General features: G+C 33.5%; 2 protein-coding genes across 5 annotated transcripts; one reads left to right on the forward strand and one right to left on the reverse strand.

Annotated features, from left to right (window-relative positions):
• Positions 1 to 101: 101 nt before the first annotated feature.
• Positions 102 to 6,999, reverse strand: LOC118030998 (uncharacterized). Of its 4 annotated transcripts, none has more exons than XR_012169912.1 (5): positions 6,753 to 6,998; positions 4,819 to 5,982; positions 1,941 to 2,015; positions 491 to 838; positions 102 to 399 (listed from the first exon to the last, which is right to left on the reverse strand). XR_012169912.1 is itself a non-coding variant. In XM_035035290.2 (5 exons), exons 2-4 carry the CDS (start codon positions 5,731 to 5,733, stop codon positions 722 to 724), a joined length of 1,107 nt encoding a protein of 368 aa, XP_034891181.1. In that variant the 5' UTR covers positions 5,734 to 5,982; positions 6,753 to 6,998; the 3' UTR covers positions 102 to 399; positions 699 to 721. The 4 variants fall into 4 exon arrangements, 2 of the variants coding, with proteins under 2 accessions (XP_034891181.1, XP_034891172.1); XM_035035290.2 differs by having other exon boundaries at positions 699 to 838; XM_035035281.2 differs by lacking the exon at positions 102 to 399 and having other exon boundaries at positions 454 to 838.
• An 8,010-nt stretch (positions 7,000 to 15,009) lies between these two features.
• Positions 15,010 to 19,259, forward strand: LOC118031957 (uncharacterized). Its single transcript, XM_073409267.1, has 4 exons — positions 15,010 to 16,249; positions 16,506 to 16,720; positions 18,022 to 18,245; positions 18,508 to 19,259. The coding sequence occupies exons 1-4, from the start codon at positions 15,010 to 15,012 to the stop codon at positions 19,208 to 19,210; spliced, it is 2,382 nt and encodes a 793-aa protein (XP_073265368.1). The 3' UTR covers positions 19,211 to 19,259.
• The last annotated feature ends 1,304 nt before the right edge of the window (positions 19,260 to 20,563 follow it).

Below are 20,563 nucleotides of genomic sequence, written 5' to 3' on the forward strand. Positions count from 1 at the left end.
TTAAATTTGACAAAAACTATCCAACTGTAGCGCTAAACACCCTCTTTTAAAGTGTTTAATTACCAGTTACATTTTTGTAAATGGAATTTACTCATCTGATAGCAATCGAACTAAAACATGCTTTTTCTTTGGATACATATCATGGCACTAGCTATTGTTTTTTTGTTTAATTAAAGTTAAATATCCATCTCAACAAAAGAACAAAACACTCAATTGTGACTATCAAGTGGGGATTACTAGAGGTCTACTGCATATAAATTCTGGACACAAAGCGCCTGAGTTCTAATTTTTTTGCTCCAATTCATGCCACCAAGCACAGTTTGCAAATCCATTTGAGAGATTAAAACATCATCCTTGAAAGGCTGAAGATGAGGAAGCTGAATCTCGGGTCAAATAAATCTGTCCTCAAATCCCATGATGTAAAGATTTCTCAGAACAAGTTTTAACAACCAATTAACAAATGAAAACAATCAGATAAAAATCATTTTACCCTAAAATGGCAGTTCCTGCTAAAAGCATTCTATCCCGAGCAATGGTCTTGTGACAAGACTCTTGTCTATTCACATGAATTACAGAACAAATGCATCATAATGAAGTTCTTCAAAGCCGCTAATCAAATTTTACCATTTGGTGAAACCAAATATAAAAGAGTGGAAAAAAAAAAAAAAAAAATGAAAAGGGGAAAGAAAGAAGTTTACATGCATTTATGATCTCCGAGAAACTATGTAGTATGAGCATCATGTGTCCGTGACGCCCATATACCAAACACAAGAAACCAGAAGACGAATAAGATAGCCCAGTAGCGAGCAGGTCCATATTTGATTCTGGTGAGCACAATCTGCAAGTTGTAAAAGCATAAACATCAGCCCGGTTTCATTTATGTATCAGAATTCAGAACCAACATGCACCAAATTTCCTTCAATGTTTTGCTTTACACAATTCTAAATTTTGCAAAATTTGTTTCTGTAAGAGTTTCAAAAAAATGAAAGAAATGGATAATGAGCACAGATTTTAATAAGAGAATTAGAGCACAAGCAAATTAAGTCAGCTCTCCTGCTATGCAAATCACGTGTTAGCACTTAGATCAGTATTATTCCCAACATTGCCATACACCAAGCATTTACGCAGCCTTTACATTCAATTACTGCTGAAAACATGCTACAAAACCTAATTTCTTAAAATGGTTTCCTATTGTTCAAAAAAAGAAAAACCTCATTACTTGCAGGCAGAGAATTCCAGAGAATTTAAATTTCAAGCTAATGTTTTGTTCTAAACCATCACAAAGGAAGAAGGAAATTATAGCCTCACAATGGGTATAAAGCTGCTGGAATTCTCTATATTTATAATTGGACAGAAACTAACAATTTGTATATCTTTCTGTTAGACAATTAGCATTACCATGCTTATCTGGATTTGGACTTATTCTAAATGCACCCTTCAGTACTTTGACTCTAAAATACACAGCAAAGGCCACAAGTTATGACCATTAAAGAACATACCATAAACAAGAAACCAGGACCGGCTTTTACTTTTCAGAATGTACAGAAATTTCCCCAAAATTATAAAAACACAGAAGCAGCAACCGATTGACCTAAATAAAGATATATTAGGACAAAAAAGACTACAATGTTTCAATGGTGCAACTTCGAAAATCAGAAATCTGCATTTACTTTTCCTCGAATCATTTGCCAGAACCACTTCATCAACCAAATTCAGATTTCACTCAGCCAAGTGTATCAACACTATCTATCAAAATAGTTATATTGAACAGAAGAGCACCATTCTATAATCACAGGGTTCTGTGGAAACCTGAGGATCATGATACCTACCATCTACCATGGTACTTATGTCATAACACAAATATGCATATGCATCCATAGATCAAAAGCAGTAATGATGGAATACAGAGTCAGAAAGACTAAGAGAAAGAAGTTACTTACAAAGCGAAAGAAGATCACAACTGTTAGAGCACAAATGCCTCCAAGGAGAATATGAAGACCACTTTTGGCAGTTTTCTGAAGACAAGAGCTGAATAAGTTGCATAATAAAACACATAATTCAAATAGCTAGAGTCATTAGCATTCTTTTGCAACCAACTAGCATAGAATAACATGCAGAGGCATACATAAAAGAATCCGGAGCAACAAACAAATTAGACAATAAAATATTTCCAAAATGCTAAGTGAATCATCTGTGCACCTAACTACCAATTCCTCTCAAATGAATAATAGTAAGAATAAGATTTGTACAATCACTTTGTTTTTTTCTTTATATATATAATTTAACAGTTTTAGGGAGGACAAGTTTGAACTGACTACCTCCCTTTCAAAGGAGAGTTATGCTACCAATTTGGATATGCCTTAACCATTGGAATTTCATATGCTGTATGTGAATGATGACAATGGCTCAAAGCATAAATCCTTCGCAAAACTTCCCATAGCAAAGCTCAAGTTATTGTGATTCATTTAATAGCTAGGCAAGAAAGAGAAACAAGCAATAAGGAATAAAGATGGGCGAGAAAATTGGCAGCAGGTCAATGCTCAAACAAGGATCTCCAAAGCTCTTCTATTAATTAGTATCAAAATCACTTCTGTTAGTAATTTCATCTCTTTGATAGAGTTCACTTTCCCCCAAAGTGCTACATCAGAATTTCATCAGTGTTAACACCAGAAAAAATAAATAAATAAATATTGTATAAAAGGCTACAGAATGATTTTCTGGATTTCCTTTTCATAGCATCAAAGAGAAAGTTTGGAGCTATATTCTACTTTACTATACAGTGTAGCGTGCAAAACTAACTAAAAATTCCTAGCCTGCAAAATCCAAGCAATGATATACAAGAAGATAATGCCTCTGACAAGAAAGTAATCTTTCAAAAATGAATGTGTGTGTGTGTAAGTGAGCAGGGGGTTGGCACTAATAGAATGAGCAGGCATAGTAAATAGCAAACCATGAAAATGTTTAAAAGTACAGCTCCAAATGAACCAAGAATCATTACACCAAATAGGTTCAGAGTGCATCAAGAAATAATTCATCCTATTATAATGTCCGAGAGTGCCATTTTGCTCACAAGCACCAAATATGACACAAAGTGTCAGTTGGCTAAAGAAGCTGATTATTCCAACTACCAGCATCCATACCAGCCAGACAACAGCACACTGATTTGAAAAGATCCAACCACCTTGAATAGGAAACACAAAGCACCAAATCCAAAGTAGCTAGACAATGGATGCATTCAAAAACTCACCAACACTCCACCCCATTTACTGATAGCAAGAATGGTTCTCCTATTCATTCATCCATAAGAAGCCAAATCCTCTAACCAGTTGCAGTCCTAACGGAAGAAGCTATACTTGGGAAGCCCAAAGGCACCAGATATCCTTCAAAGGACAATGTGTCCCTAAAAGCACTCAAAAACTCAGCGTTGGTAGCATGCCCCTAAAGCCTAAAGTGCATCTTCTCTATGCCCTTCCAACTGACCCCAGCACATTAAAACAGTTCGGAAGGTTCACTATTAATCCAGATCCCTTGTTTTCATGGTGTCACCCCCCACCACCTATGATTAACTTTGATAAATCTCAAATTCTAGGGAATACCACCATCAACACTTGTTGTGTGTCATTGATCAGTTCACAAACATTATGCCAAATAGGCAATGCAGTTGCAAACATTCCCAACTTTCCAACTAAAGAATTTATATAAGCATAGAAGACTGACCAGCATAAAAATATTCACCTTGTGTAGCATCAGAACTCAGAAGCATGGCACAACTGACATCACAAATAGATTTATAAACCAAATAGAAACAAGACAAAAAGTTAACTCCAAACAGTTACAAGTGCACATATCAAAACCTTCTAAGGGATTTTGACCAAGCAAAAGTTATATAAAAAAATTACAAAAAGTCTCCATGGTGACAGAATTATAACTGAATAAAGCTCAGGTCTCAAAGACTCAGGTTCCCTACAAAAAAAACATAACTTCTGAGAACAACAAGATCAAGGGGTTGGCTAGACGGACAAACTAATGTTCAAGCCTCATACAGCATAACCAAGTGAATTGAGGAGATAAATGTGTGTGAACATGTATGTAGATAAATTGCAAAGACACACATGCACAAATGCATGTATAAGAATGGAAACTAAAAACTGCATATGTAATAATTTATCCTCGGACATTCTTGGTTTTATACTTTTCGATGTGAAGTCAAAATCACAGTAGCCAAAGCAGTCAAAGACTCCAAGTTCGGAAAAACATTAGAAAATGTATCTGCCATTGTCAGTCATCACACAACAGGAGGTGGCTAAAAGAATTCTTAACATGTTCTAGTTGTGACACTCAGGATGTCAGACATCGAAAGGGTGGTCTTTATATGGATTATGGGCTAATCCACTCGGTACCTCAAACTTCGGGTTGTAGAACTCCAAATGTGGTCTAAAGGTCTAGTTCAAGGTGCGATCAGACTCCATGTGTGTCTAATTTGTTTTGTTTGGGCCACCTAGAAGGCCATTAGACTTGTTTCTATTGGAAACAGAGTTTTATACATGCACAGCCAAACAACATGCAACAATACAAGAAAACATGGTAATTTGGTTTATTCAATAATTAATGTGTTTCACTGTGATGTGCTTGTTACTTTATCACTTGCCATGTTGGTATAGTATTGGCATAGACACTCATGAAATTTTCTTGTTTGTGGAAACAGTGGCACATAAGATGACCCAGTAACAATATATGTTCATCTGGAATTGCAACTTAGGAAAATAGCAAAATGCATACGTATCTTAGTTTACTCCAATTAGGTTGAACTCACCATACCTTTCCAACACGGGGAGCAATAAGCCATGCTAGAGTGACAGTGAGTAGCCCTGTTGCAAGCAAAATCCCTGTACCTTCCACAGCCCATTTAGTTACACGATTATCAGCAGGGACAATATCTTCTGTGACAGTATTCAGGGGTTGTTCAGAAACAACCTGTGAAACTGCAGCAGAATTATTATTATAATTATTGTTGTTATTATTGTGGGGACAAAACCACAATGAAATTTCACTTAGCCGTTGCCTTCTAACAGCAGCAACAGCATCGGGATCAACACCTGCACTAGCATGCACCTGAGCAGGATTAGGGTCTCCAGTGGCAGTCCTTTCCCTCAATGCTTCATAATCCTTCAAAGCAACCATAACCTTTTTAAAGTCTGAAGTCCTGATATTTATTGCAACATGTCCACAGATTTCACAGACCGTGGATCCATGATTGACAAACCACTTGAGAGCACATGCATAGTGTACCAGGGCAAGATCACTTTTGCAAGAGCAGCCAAGTTCAATTAACAAGTCTTGTTGGTGGCGTGAACCCAATTCTAAATCTGTATCTGTATTACAAATGAAAACCTCCCCTTCAGGGCTAAAGAACTCAACCAGCCCCGATTCTCTTCCAGTATTTTTGCCATGGAACTGATCAGCTTCAGCATTCAAGGGGACTTCCTTGCTTTCAGGTTTTACTGCACCAGTACTTTTACGTGCTTCTTGCAATGGAGGAACAATGCCCAAAAACCCCAAAGCAGCATCTCCCCTTTTGTCAGATTCAGCACATTGGCACACACGACAAGTTGCTGTACCTGCATCTAGACTGCAACGTGAGCCAGTCCCTAAATCTTCACTCTCACTAGGTGAATGACCATCATTCCTGACTCCACTGCTGATTGGTTGTGATAAATTTTCCTTACTCATCATGTTAACTTGAGGCTTGCATTTAAAACAACTTCATAGTTTGGACTGTTGTATTAATTTACATTCACTCATGTCCATAGCCAACTTCTCCATTGCAAATTTAAATTGAAGACAACAGAGTCTTTTAACATAATCTTAAGGCAATGGACTGTGTTGTGAGATGCAACCCTTTCCACATGTATAGGCATAGAGAATGCCTTCCTGTCTCTTTACCACCATGCTCCCAATTCAGCCATAGTGTATTACTGGAAACTGCAAAATAATTCTGATCAGAATCTAGACATGATAAAATCTTCATGACACAACCATTATGCATCAATGAGGGAAAACAACAGTGAAGAGCAAATGAATAAGACAAGGCATTTGGCAGATCGAGTAGTAGAACAGAACAAAGAATTACAAGAATACAAATAACATGACAGGAGTTTATGCATAGCACAAGCAAAAAGCGGTTCTTTCACAGACAAAACAAAAGGAAAAAAGACCTTCACAGCTCCCTGATGGATGTGAATAGGAGATGAAGTACAGTGAGACAAGAAGAATTTTACCACGTGCTGGTTTTGGGATATCCAAAATCTGAATACTATAAGCTCAAGCAAACAGGAAATAATCTTTCACCTCTTGATTGTCACTAAAAAATCTAGCTTCCTACCTATACCAATTCTTACACTGCCACAAGAATTAATACCAATACCAACGTAAAATTTCAGGCAATTCACACATACAACAATCCAAGTAAGCTGCTAAATGATGGATTCATGAAAAATGAAGAACTGAACTGGCCAGGATAAAAGAAATACTACATTTCCAAATGGGAAAAATTGAGAGAGACACGTTCAGTTCAGAAATGGAAAAACAACCAAATAACCGCTAATAAACTCAAGCATTCGATATCAGCCCATAATTCTACATAGCAAAACCACAAAATCCAAGCCTGAACCGGATAAGCTAAGTTTATGAATTCATAACTTAACAAATGAAAAAGTGGCCGAAAAACAAGGAAGTTAAAAGACCAAAAGTACCTTTTTCTTGATTTTGGCTTAAAGGGAAGTGAGTAGTAGTAAGAGAAGAATGGCATCAGGTGCAACTCCAAATGGATCGATGGATCTTTGATTTACAATTTGGCAGGCATTGTGAGGGGAGGAGCGTGTGGTAGTTAAAAACTTACTTCTGATCTCCGTTTCTGTGACTGTGGCTTGCTTTATGCTGGAGAGTTGGTAGAGGATGTCACCAAGGATTCTCTGTGCCTGTCTTCCACTCGTCTTAACCTTTTCACGCGTTCTAGAATTATCCTCGTAAGCAATTTTATTATTTTTTTTAAAGTATTTAAAAAAAAATAAATAAAAATATTATATTTTTATATTAGTACTAACTATGTTCCGTAATGGAGTAACTTTTATGATTATGGTTTGAAAAAAAAATTATCAAAATTATTTTTAGTTAAGATTGGTTCGGTATTTATATATATTTGATTAAAATTGTGGTTGAAATTAGGGTGAACAAAAAATAATTTAATGTGTTTAGTTAAGAATACTTTTCAATTTTAGGTTATAAAATAACTAAAATGATATATATTAATACTGATAGTTTTTAATTTAAATATTATATATTTAACAATTATTATTGTATCATGAAATAAATAATACTTTACATGAATTCATCCGACAAGAATTCTAGTTTTCATAGTTTTTTTTAGTGTGCAACAAAATTAGTTAAAATATCATCAGGAACAAAATTAAAATTACAATCAAATTCTGTAAATACAACATCATCATGTAATATCTTTCTAATTTGATGCAGTATCATTAAATAATGTTAAATACTAGTTTTTCAAATAAAATATAATTAAAAATTAAAAAATAATAATTTTTTTTACTGGATCGAACTCGTTCTAATATATTTAAATTCATGCTAGACTTGATCTGACCATTAAGCCAAACTATGCAAACTGCAAAGTGAGTTTTTAATTTGCTTTGCATTATTAACTTTGCGAAATGCTAAGTAAACAATGCAAAGCGAATTAAAAACTCACTTTGCATAGTTCTCCAGAGTAAATTATTCACTCTACACATAGAGACGAAATGCAGGCAGAAGAAGCAATTTTTCACTTTTGTTAAACTTGAGGCACAGCAGCAAGTATGGCCAGTTCCACCCAAAGAAAACTTTGTTTTTTAACTAAACCAAACATCAATATATGTGTTGTATATAACCAAGCACTCATAGTGCCAAACAAGAATTAAATTATGATTATTTTTTAAAGTGTTTTTAACGCTGAATTAAAATGATAATTTTTTTTTTAAATAATTATTTTTGAGATCAGCGCATCAAAACGATTCATAACACGCAAAAAAAAATTATTTTTGAATTTTTAGGGAACGCGGTTTGCACGACGTTCCCAAACAGTGTCTAAACTGACTTTAAGAATAAATTATACTTTAGTCCTTATTTAAAAAAAAAGTTATATATTGGTCCTTCCAATTTTGAAGCCTCTAGCATGGTCTTATTGACTTTTGTTGACTGTTGTCCTTTCAAAAACTCGATTGGTAAACTCTCGCTGTGTACTTTATTCTCTAAGGATTTAAATTGTTTGAATGGTACATTCGGGGTTAAGAAAAATCAAAAGTATTTTTAAGAAAATAAATGGCCACCAAGAGTTTAAGGGAATAGGATATTCTCGGGACTGTCAAAAATAAAAATAAATTTATTTATAGCTGAGGAGTAAGAGAATTCCTACGATGAAAGTGCTACGAAGGAACTCTCAGGTTGAAAAGGTGACCTGAAAAAAAAATCTGAAATAAAAATAAAATACCTCAAATTATTTTTTAAACTAAGATATGAGATTCAAATTTCAGAGATGAAATTTTCTAATTGGAGAGGAGAAAAATGTAAAAACCCAGTTATAGTCTAACCTGACCAAAAAATAATAATAATAATAAGATAAAATAAATAATTAAGTATTTGAGAGGGATGAAATTAAACAAAAGAAGAGTGATAAAGCATGAATATATTAAAAAGAAAAGGATTGGGGGTGATTTGGGAAAAGGCTAAACAAAAGGGGTCAATGTACAAAATTTTAAAAATTGAACTATATAAATGCCTAATTTTTCTTCTCTTGGCCGATGGCTAGAAACCAAAAGAGAAGCAAGAAATTTGTGTGGTTTTTCCACTTGCTTTCTTGCTAATTGCATATAAAAAAGAGAGAGAGAATTGTAAAAAGATTTATTAAAACTAATTAAGCAATTAAGGAATGTGAATTGATGCCTGACGTTGTTTTGAAGAAAGGGATTCAAAGCTAGGATTAAAGGAAAAGAGAGGAGAAGAGAATTTGAATATCTCTAGCATCTATCCTTTGAATTCTTATCCAAGTAAGTTAAAGAATATATTCAAAGTGATTAATTGTTATAATTGTGTGTTTTGATCAAGAAATTATATTGCTATGATTGTGTGAAATTAGAGATTTAGGGTATTAATCTTTGAAATGATGTAAATTATGATTTAATCATGATAGAAAGTGTAAATTATGATTAGATAAGTATTCAATTGAAGAATGAAAGAAAAAACCTGCCCCCCCCCCTCCAAACTATTAGTTTCAGCCTAAAGAAAAAAATGAGGAAATTAGAGAATTTAATGGAATTATTTGGAATTATGGGAAATCATAAGTTATAGATGTTAATGGAAAGAATGAATAAGAATTTTGCAGAAAAGATAATAATAATATCAAGCTTATTTAAGGGCATCGAATTTAATTATGTCAAGAAATGTGTATATAGTATTAAGTCATATCGATTCAAAATGAAACCGATGAGAAAGAGGTGTACCTTTAAATTGAAAATAATGTAGAATACATGACACAAAAAAAATTGATGAAATGAGATTTTTATTATTTAATTATAAATGATAAATGACATGTTGAATTGTTTATTGTTATAGAAGAGGTCACAGGACTGGATCAGCAGTAAGGAGCTTACTTCACGCTTACAAATACCAGGCAGATGTTAAACACCTCGTAATAAGTTATTTATTTATTTAATATTTTATGATAAATTTCCTTTTAATTTGTAATTCGTATGAAAATTGTGAAATAAAAGAAAGGAAAATAATGTTTTGTTGAATAGGCGAGTTGACAGATTATTTTTTGGTTAATAAAAATAACACCCTATTTGAATGGGTGTATCGGAAGATTTTTTCTTCTTTCCTAAATATCATAAATAATATACCAAAGAACATATGACTTGAGAACGTATGGAGAAGTTGATAGTTATGGATTGGCATAATGATATTTAAAATTGATTTTAATATATTCATGATAAGTACTTCATTTAATGAGTTAGCGAATATATTATTGGATTGGATTTAAATGATCCTTATTTCATATGTTATTATAAAAGTGTAAATTTTATTTTTTATCTAATTTTTATATTTTACATAATTATATTGCTAGTACATCGCATCCTCGAGTTAGAAATTAGATGCTTAGATGGAAATCATTTGCTTAAAGTCAAGTTTTGTTTTCGGAAGCAATAATATTTTGTTATTATATTATCTATGTAATAAAGATTATAAATATTTAAATTATTCTTTGTCAGTATAATATTCTTGTTATATTAGCATATAGTTTCTTAGAAGTATTTAATTTTGCAAGCTATGCAAACTTTTGATTATTTACTTATTTGTTTTTATTGATTGCATATTTTTTACGTACAATACATGCATATAACTTTGTAATGTGTTGATGGGGAAAGAAGTCTAAATCTGTGTTAAGAAACGCGGGTCAACCCGTATTTTTTTAAAAAAATATTTTAAATACATGATTTTTTTTTTGTACATTTTAGATTGTTTTGATATGCTGATCTTAAAAATAATTTTTAAAAAACAAAAAAAATATCATTTCAATACATTTCGACATGAAAAATATTTTAAAAAATAATCACAATCACACTACTAAATATATCATAAGATAATTGGACCATAATTATTGATGTGAATTGTGTGAGGAAAATGTTTTAATAACCATGATTCTTAACTAGATTTTAAAACAAACCTAACCTTAACTAGACTTTAGATTAACATGTCATCGAGCCAATTTACTAAGAATAGTTTCCTTTATGAATTCCATAAATCAGCCATGTGAAAAAAATATTAGATTTTGCTTTGTATTTTTACAATTTGCAATCAATTTTGACTAACTGAATTAAATTGTAAGATGATATCATATATAGAATATTAGTACATTTATTAGCACTCTGTTGCGAATTAAACTATTATTTTTCAAAACTTAAAAAAAATGTTAAAAGCATAAAGATTTTTTTTAACATTATTATTAAATTCAATCAAGTGGTTTGATCTTGAAACCTGTCAACCCAATTTCTTGTCTAGCTCAAGTTTTCAAATTAAATTGCATAAAAGTTAGTCCAAAATGAATCATTCAACTTAATGGGTCCAAAAACAACTTGGATTCCTAATAAGAACATAACATAATTTTTAAAAAACTTTAAAATGATAATTTCTTTTAATATTGAGATGATGTCAAATTAGATCGATCTCAGTTACCATATGACCTGGGTCATGGATTTCAATGGGTATAATAACTTTATTGTTTTTTTAGATTATTTTTATGATAAAAATAATGTTTTCAAAATCAAGTATCAACTCTAAAAAAAAACATTTATTTAAGATCATGATAATCCTATAGAAAATAAATAAAAATAAACCATAAATTTTATTTTTCAACCAATCCAATCTTGAAGAAGAGTGAAATAAAGAAACAATTATAAAAAATAAAGAAAAAAACTAACAAAAAATATTAGTTTTGATGAGTAAACCCGTCAAACCTGTGAATCGGGTAACCTAGATCAACACGTTAAACCCAATACATCAGGTAATGAACACCATTGTGATTGATAACTTGTTTTTTTTTTCTAAATTATTATTTATTTAACTATATTATAACAAAAATAGACGATTACATATTCGAACAACAAATCAATTCCGAGATTTTTTTATTAAATTATGATAATCTTATAAAAAAATAAAATTATAAAACTTAATTTTTAATTAATTTAATATTAAAAAATAATAATTTTTTAAAGTTAATTTTTCCAAATCCATCAACAGGCACGTGAACTTTCTTGAATTTAAATTTGCATAATTTAGGTTTTCTTCCATTTTTATTTTCAAGAAAACAATATTCCTGTACGTAAAAGGGTGGCCCAAAGATATATTAATTAATTAATAGAAATGGATCGAAACAATTTTGAGTTTTTGACCTCCAAGAACATCCCATCATATATACAGATAATGTTTGGCATGTAAAGCAATGATAAACTAATTAAGATATTTTTTTTATGAAATTATTTGATGTATCTTTAAATAATATAAAAATTAATTTTTGTCCAGCTATTCTAATGATTTTTTTTTTTGTTATACTAAAAGAAAATGGATAAACTTGTTTAAATCTTTGCATAAGAGTTAATTAAGTTAATCTGAATTAATATATAAAAAATTTATTATTATAATTTTAAAATTCAGCTATGAGTAGATTTAAGGTAAGATCTAGGTTACAAATCGACTATTAACCTAAGTCAGCATAAAGATAAAAATAGTTAATATTATTATTTTAAACCCAACTCAAGGTCAACTCGGGATAAGGCCCGAGTCACATAATGATCTAGTCAACATAATGATAAAAATAATTATCATTATAGTTTTAACACCCGGCCTAGGATTGGCCTGGAGTCAGGTCCGAGTCACGAGCCAGGTTGACCATTGATCTAGGTCAACATAAAGATAAAAATATTTATTATTATAATTTTAAAACTCAACTCGGGAGTCGACTAAGGTTAAGTCTAGATCATGGAGCAAGTTGACCATTAACTTGGATTAACATGAGAATAAAAGTAGCTATTATTATAATTTTAAAACTTGACTCAGGGTCAGGTCCGAGTCACAAATCAAGTTAATCATTGACTCGGGTCTACGTAAGGATAAAACTGATTATTATCATAGTTTTAAAACTTGACTCGGAGTCAACCCGGGGCCAAGCCCAGGTCATAAGTCAGGTTGACCGTTGACCTGGATCAACATAAAGATAAAAATAGTTATTATTATAGTTTTAAAACCCTACTCAAGGGGTCGACCCGATGTCAGACTCGAATCATGGACCAGGTTGTTCATTGACTCGAGTTAATGAAAAGATAAAAATAATTATTATCATAGTTAAAAATTCAACTAAGAGATTGACTCAGGATTAGCCCTGAGTCATGGGTCAGGATGGTTAACTTGAGCTAACTCAAAGTAATGTAAAAATAAAAATTACTATGAAGCAACCTTGTTTTGACCCAATTATATATATATATATATATATATATATATATATTGATTTTTATCTATATTTTATCTTGGGTTGATAGGGTCGCGTTGACCTAAGTTTTTTAATTAGGTCAAGTCGGATCAATCTTTTCTATATTTTGAGGGTGTTTGGAAGTGAAGACAATTGTGTTTTCAAAGTGATTTTTGGTTGAAAAAAATATTAAAAAAATATATTTTTTTATTTTTAAAATTTTAGTTTTAATAATAGCATATCAAAACAATCAAAAAATATTAAAAAAATTAACTTGATTAAAAAAATCAAATTTTGACAAAAAAATAGATTGGAACTCATTCTCAAACACCCTCTTTAATCTTAAACTTGAACTATTTTAGATCTTGGGTTAGCTGAGTCTTGTCTAGTGTCCACTGAAAAAAAAAATAAAAAAATCCAGTCAAATCCAAACACATGCCAAACACAAAACAAATAATTATTTATCCAGTATTATTAAATTTAATCAAGACCAATCAATATTATTCTACTTATCAAATAGCACCTCAGGGTTCATGAACAACACAAAACTAATCTCATAAGCTTCTTAGAGATTATAGTAGTAGTTGCGATTTAAAATATTTTTTACTTAGAAATATATTAAAATAAAATAATTTTATTTTTTTAAAATAATTTTTGATATAAATATATTAAAACAATTTAAAAACATAAATTTCTTTTTAAAAAAAACACTGTTTACAATCGGTTCCAAACAGGGCGTAATCGACCAAAAGCTCAAATTTGGTACAGGTGTGGGATGAACGAGTTGACTCAGTTTTGAGTTGGGCCTTTAGTCTTTAATTTTCGAAGAAGATGACCTCCTGGGGTCGACAATTCTTTGCTGGTTCTCACAGCAAGGACAAGTTTGTCCTCGTCAATACTGATGGGAATTGACCCGTTTTCTAATTTTCTGATTTCTGTCTGGGTTGGCTTCTTTTTTTCATTTTTACTAATATCTAGTGATTTCACATTCTGGGTTTTTTTAATCTCTTTTAGCTGGGTTATGCTTGCTGTTAGAAGGAACTTGTAGGTGCTGATTTGCTTATTTTTGGGCTTTAAAATTTCATTCTCACGGTGTTTAACTGGTGTTTATAATTGGTGCCGGAAGAAAAAGGAAAAAACATTTAAAGGGTGTAGGCATTTGTTGTTAATGAAGCTGGATTTTCTTATTCAAAATTTAAAGGATGGTCCAGAGAGAGCGCATTAATTTGAGAGGAAAAGGTTTGTTGAAATTTGTTCTTGGATATTTTAAGAATTTGAAGAAGCTACTCTTGTGGTAATTGGCATGGTCCAACACCCGTTGGGCCTCCCAATGAAGAAGAAGAGAAAAACTTCCAAGGGGAAAGCAAGACGAGAGTCTAATGCAAAGGTCCAATCCAATGTAAATCAAGAAGGGGAAAAACATTATGCAAAACAAGAGATGGGTTCTCATAAAAATCATTCAACATCGAAAATATGCTCCAGCTAGAAAAATTGGCAATCAAGAAACATATTGATGACGGGCCAGTTTGCAAACTCTTTACCTTTTTTATGGGTTTTTTTGTTTCCGATTTTGTGTTTATATGTTTCCTATTTTGCATAGGAATAGCTCTTAATTCTCAAATATAAAATCTTTTATCATAATTTTCGTATCACTACAAATCCGCAAATACATAGTAGTTACATTTATTCACCTTCCTGATTTCACACGGATTCCCTTCTTAAAACATGATAAATAAATATTATTAATTACTGCGCTTCCAACGGATTTCCTTTATTTCTGATTGTTGAGTTGGGATTCCTTTCAGTGTTGAGATTGCTAAATTGGGTTTCTCTCATAAGTCTAAAGAAAAAAAAAACTTTTTAGGATTTCTTGTCTCTCAAGTTTTGCTGTGCTGTGGGTTTAAGTTAAGGATTTAGGGTTTTTATTGTGTTTTGGGCATATGGGTGTTGGAATGTCTAAGGTGGATAGGTTAGAGTTGGTGAGTCTTTGTAAAGAAAGGAAGGAATTGATAAAGGCTGCTGTTGATTGTCGGTATGAATTAATTTCAGCTCACATTATGTATGTGCAATCTTTTTTAGACATGGGGAATGCGCTTCATCGATTTTTAGAGGAAGATTTAGAGATTATTTCTGATTTCTCTCGTGATTGCTCTGATGAGGATTCACATTTGAAATTTTCTTCCTCAGATTTGGAGTCAGAATCTGATTCTGTTAATGAACACTTGCATTTTTCAGGAGAGTCTTCTGGGCCAGAGAAAGATTTTCAAGCAGGGGTGAATTCAAGTGGACATATGGGAAATATGTCTTCTAGTGTTCCTGCTGGCTCTAGACATAGATACCCTGATCTTGACAATGACGATGTATATGTTCCAATTGTTGATATGAGGTATCCTCAAGAAAACAATAAAGTTCCTTTTGATGCTTCAATGGATACTACGAAAAACAATGTCACATATGCTCCTAATGGAAATTGGGAATCTGCTAAAAATCCAATGGACTTCCAGTATTATTATGAGTTTTGGTCCCCTCCTGTCCGTGCTGCTAATCCTGAAGAAGAGAGTGCTCCTGCTGCCACCTCTTCTCCTGAACCTGCAGGTTTTGCTTGGAGATTCAATCCGTTTAACACCGAGGTTGATGATATCTATCATTACTATGATTACTATTCTCAGGAGAATATAATTGGTGACAGAGCTGAGAGTGATGATTCTGAATTAAGAAAAACCAGGGAGAAAGAGGGGATCCCTGATTTGGAAGATGACACTGATCAAAGTATAGTGAGGAAAACAAGATACAAGAAGAAATCATCAGAGAAAGATACAAGTGTAGACACCGGTGCTGACCCAAAGAATGATGATCACGTACAGTCAGAACAACAAAAGGAATCTAAAAACACGCCTGACACTGCTGAAGAAAATGCCATGGCATGTTCCAGCTCCCGTGGATTGATCAAAGTAGACCAAGAGAAAGCAATGGAGGAAGGTGAGGGTTCAGAGGAGGCCCAGTCATTCACCTGCAATGGTGAATGTCCCGAAACAGATATCCATAGTCCATGGGGTCTTCAGCAAGCAGTAAATGAAATCAAGAATGCATTTGAGACTTCTTTCAACTATGGACAAGAGGTTTCCATATTGCTTGAGGCAGGCAAGCTGCCTTATCAGACTACGGGTGCCAAATTTAAAGGTATGAGTTGTTACGTTAGTTGGTCTTTTCATTTGTTCAGAATAATCCTGCATCAACTTTTGTCAAATTGACCAGATACCATTCCTATCAACTGTTTTACTTGAATTTTCATAGGTCCTGTGTTGGTTTCCTTTGAATGGACATGTTGTGTTGTTCAATATTACAACGAAATTTGTCTCTTGATTTTATTTGATGAAGTTAATTTCTGAAAGAAAAAGAAGCTTGACCTGTTTTATGATCACTTTTTGCCTTGCAGTATTTGCCTCGCGGCTTGTAACTTTGGCAGTTCCTTTTGCAATATCTTCACAGCACCCAGCTTTTGTTCACTCAAGTAGATCTGCTGCCAAGAAAATGAAATCAGCCAAAGTTGTGTGTGAAAATTACAAGGATGTTGATAGAAAATCCGATCACCTGTCAACCACTTTGGAGAAGCTGCATGTATGGGAGAAGAAACTCTACGAGGAGGTTAAGGTATGGCATCTAAATTCTTTATAATTGGAAGTTTACAAGGAAAATTAATTTTTTTTTTTTCATTTGCTTGCAAAATATGAAAGCCAGTGTTTCTATAGGCCTAAGATAAGAACATCCTTAAACATTCACAAGTTTCGTACTCACTTCACCAATGCATTATTACAGTATGAAAGTGTCCTGTCTGCAGGAAATGGCTCACTTAATCAAACAAAGAAAAGCTAAGATTTATTTGACAAAAAATGTTTTTCTTCGATGATGCTTCTGTCTTTATTTATTTCAGCCAGTGTATTTTCCTTGTTTATGGTTCCGAGCCCTTAGTTTTTGGTCAATTTGTGTCACCAACCAAATTATACACAATGCATGAATTCTGAACACACACACACACACACACACACACTCTATTTCTACTTCATACACAAATATGTGATAGTAACTTTTTGTTTCTTGGGTCATGTTTATCTACTGTGCAGTGTGAAATTAAGGGAATTTCCTTGTGAGATTTTGATCCTTCTGTATGTGGATATCCTTAGTTGTAAGTGTCTTTGGGGTGGGGTGGGGTGGTGGAAGATTCACCATTAGCAAAAATACTTATTTCCATTTTTGTTTTTTTTGAAGTTTGAAATAGTTTTGGATTCTCAGGGGGGAAAAAGAGGCAAGTTCTAAATAGTTTGGCTAGGCATTTGTTTTGGCCCATGGGACTAGCTCTAATTCTACTGTTTTCTGATTCAAAATATCCTTCTTATTTGCTGTTTTGTTGCTTTTATGAAAGGCTATTTAGGACTCGGCCAAAGTATGAAGTATTCTCACAACATGGAAGTCAGGCATGAGTTGTTCCTTCATTCTTAACGTTATTGTTTACTGTTCTGTTTCTAGATGTCACTTACAATGGCTTATGTAATGCTATGGTGGGCATGAGTGCATTAGAAATCAAGTAAATAGCTTTTGAATTATTGTAAATGCTATCTAAAACCATGAAAATGATGTATGCATTGAAGACCATGTTCCTATCCTGCTTTGTGCCTTGTCAAATAATGTAATAGAATGTTTGTATTCTGCATCACTACAATCATGCAAACTCAACAGACTATAAGTTTTATTATTCTTAAAAAATTCAGGGTCCCTGATGAATAGTTAGGATATTTCTGTTTATTTTGCTTTGCACTGCATTTTTTCATATACTTCCACTCGTTGACAATTTTTGGTCGAAATATCTGAAAAATGGTCCGAAATCATGTTGTTATTTTTGAAGTGGTTATGGCTGGGATTGAATCTAATTTGTTTACCTGTTTCACTGATGTCAGCTTGAGGAAAAACTCCGTGTTTCTTATGATAAAGAGTGGAAGAGGCTAAAAAGGCTAGATGATAGAGGTGCCGAGTCAAGTCAGATTGATAGGACACAAGCTTCTGTCAAAAGTTTGCTTTCAAAAATTAAAGTCCCTGTCAGTGCAATTGAGGCAATATCGATCAGGATTCACAAAATAAGAGATGAAGAGCTGCAATCCCAAGTGAATGAATTGATAATCGGGTATTTCACTTGCTTTTCTGCTATAATCATGCTAATCATAGCATTAGGTGAAATTTTATTGATGGCCTGATGAATGTTGTCATTTTAGACTTTTGAGGATGAAGTACTGGCAGGGATGGCAAAGATTGTAATGAAATGGAAAACAATTTCTTTCTGAATGGCTATATTTAACGAGGCATGGACTGTCTTTAAATGCAGCTCAGAGCATAAAATGATTTCTCAGTTTACTATGGTTTGCTTTATACCTTTGTGACTCATAATATAATGAATTTCTGTGCAGATTGTCAAGAATGTGGAAGCTCATAATCAAGTGCCACAAAAAGCAATTACAGGCAATTAAAAATGCTGAAACATATGTGCATATAGCTGGTATGCACACCCGCAAAGGTTCACGCTTAAAGGCTACTAAAAACCTAGAGAAAGAAACTTGGAAATGGGCTGCACGCTTTAGTCACTATATCAAAACCCAGAAAGCTTTTGTGTCATTGTTGAACAATTGGCTTCAGGGGTACATACCTGAGGAGTTGAAAACTCTAGATGAAGCTGATCGACTGTCTCCAAATCGGATAGGAGCTCCTGCCATTTTCATTGTTTGTAATGATTGGCACAACGCAATTCAGAATATTTCAGAAGATGGAGTGTACAAGGCCATTCATGGTTTTGCCTCGAGCTTACACCATTTACAGGAGAAGCGAGAAGAAGAACGCAGACAGAGAATTAAAACTGAACAACTTTTGAAGGATTTAGAGGATCAATTTGAGAAAGATGTTATAGTCGCGATGCAGGAGATGTTAGATGAACAAAAAGCGACACATCAAGAAGCTATTAAACTAGCCAATGATGCTGCCTCAGATTGCTTGGGAATTAGTCTGCCTCCTGTTTTTGAGACTTTAGAGAGCTTCTGTCTGGAGAATTTGAATGCTTATGAGAAAATCAGAATACCAAATGCAAGTACAAGCAGATAATGAGGTGAATTGCTTAGCTTCTTCTTTTATTATTATTATTATTATTATTATTCTTTGACTGTACAGATTGGATTGGTCTATGCAAAAAGGAAATCAAACGAAAAAAACAGTGGTTCCCGAGTATAACCAGTTAGCAATTTCACTACTTGTATGTACAAACCAGAATTTTGGGGAGTTATACCTAGTTTAAATGGGTAAACGGAATGCTATGTTCAGATATATACAAGACGTTGAAAAAAAATCAAAATCTCCTTGAAGTTCTAACATCTGTGGATGTCTCTGAATAGAAATGATAGATGTGGACAGTGAAGTTCACTGATCTTTGATAAAAGCATTTCAAAATGGAATGTTGGTCAACCATGGTCAATGGAATACGTAGTTGAGATGTCTCTTTATTTTCTCTTGTACTGATATATTCTATTGAACGTATTATTAGTTCAGAACACAGAAAAGGGCAGTGATTACAGCCTCTAAGTTAATGATTCCTAGCATCCATCGTTCTGTAGAGGTTTCACATAAGTTGGGTTCAAAACCAAGTTTCGTATGACTTGAATGATAGGATTAGATTGAATATTCAAGCATTTCTGTTTATCAAACCATTGGAAACGAGTATTTTTGTGGAGCATCAAATTTTTGGTTATTGCATGTTAGTCTGGTATTGCCTCCTTACATCACCTTGAGGTTCTCATGGACAATTAGAGGAGCATGCATGTGATGTATGAGTGGTTAGAGGAGGACCATTAATAGGATTGATCTTCCATGGCAGAAAGCTGTGGACAAGATTAAGCTTGTTCTGTGCTCCTATGGTGACACTTCTCCTGGGAAAGAGTTATGGTGATTCTTACTGTGCTTGTTGTGCTGGTGTTTCTGAAGATCCAATTTGCTGCGACTTCGGCGTCTGGTCGCTGCAGAAATTCAACTTCATGGTTTGGGCTTTTCCGATCAGATTTCGTTCCATTTTCTGATCAAGGGCACCGCTGCCACCCTATTCTGTTGGGTTTCCTCTGTTTTGTTGCCCTCCCCTAGCTTCGTCGGTGCACCTATATGAACATGCGATTTCTTGAGCTACCTTCAATGGAAATTAATCCGAGTACTTCATTGAAAAAACCAAGAAAACAGGTGCAAGCTTTTTGTAAGCAAATAACTATCGTCCTTCTTCTTCCCCCAGCCATGAAGCCTCGAATGCAACTCAGCAGCAGCAATCAAGAAATGAACGGCCTGGATTGGAGTCAAAATCTCAAGCACGTCTTTAAGAGCTCTCAGCCGCAGATCATCAGACACTTGCAAGATTTCCGTCAACTTTTTCCCTTTCGCTGCCAGAGTTGAGTCAACTCGCTCTTCCTCAACTTCACA

This window comes from Populus alba, chromosome 5 (assembly GCF_005239225.2).
Source record: "Populus alba chromosome 5, ASM523922v2, whole genome shotgun sequence".
NCBI lineage: Eukaryota > Viridiplantae > Streptophyta > Magnoliopsida > Malpighiales > Salicaceae > Populus > Populus alba.

Bases quoted from the DNA above. Each gene is read 5' to 3' on its own strand.
- LOC118030998 (XM_035035290.2), bottom strand. From the start codon at position 5,733: ATGATGAGTAAGGAAAATTTATCACAACCAATCAGCAGTGGAGTCAGG. The intron at 2,016-4,818 runs GTATGGTGAGTT...TCTTGTCTTCAG, and splicing joins TTGCTCCCCGTGTTGGAAAG to AAAACTGCCAAAAGTGGTCT. The intron at 839-1,940 runs GTAAGTAACTTC...TACAACTTGCAG, and splicing joins TTGTGATCTTCTTTCGCTTT to ATTGTGCTCACCAGAATCAA.
- LOC118031957 (XM_073409267.1), top strand. From the start codon at position 15,010: ATGGGTGTTGGAATGTCTAAGGTGGATAGGTTAGAGTTGGTGAGTCTT. The intron at 16,250-16,505 runs GTATGAGTTGTT...TTTGCCTTGCAG, and splicing joins TACGGGTGCCAAATTTAAAG to TATTTGCCTCGCGGCTTGTA. The intron at 18,246-18,507 runs GTATTTCACTTG...TGACTCATAATA, and splicing joins GTGAATGAATTGATAATCGG to TAATGAATTTCTGTGCAGAT.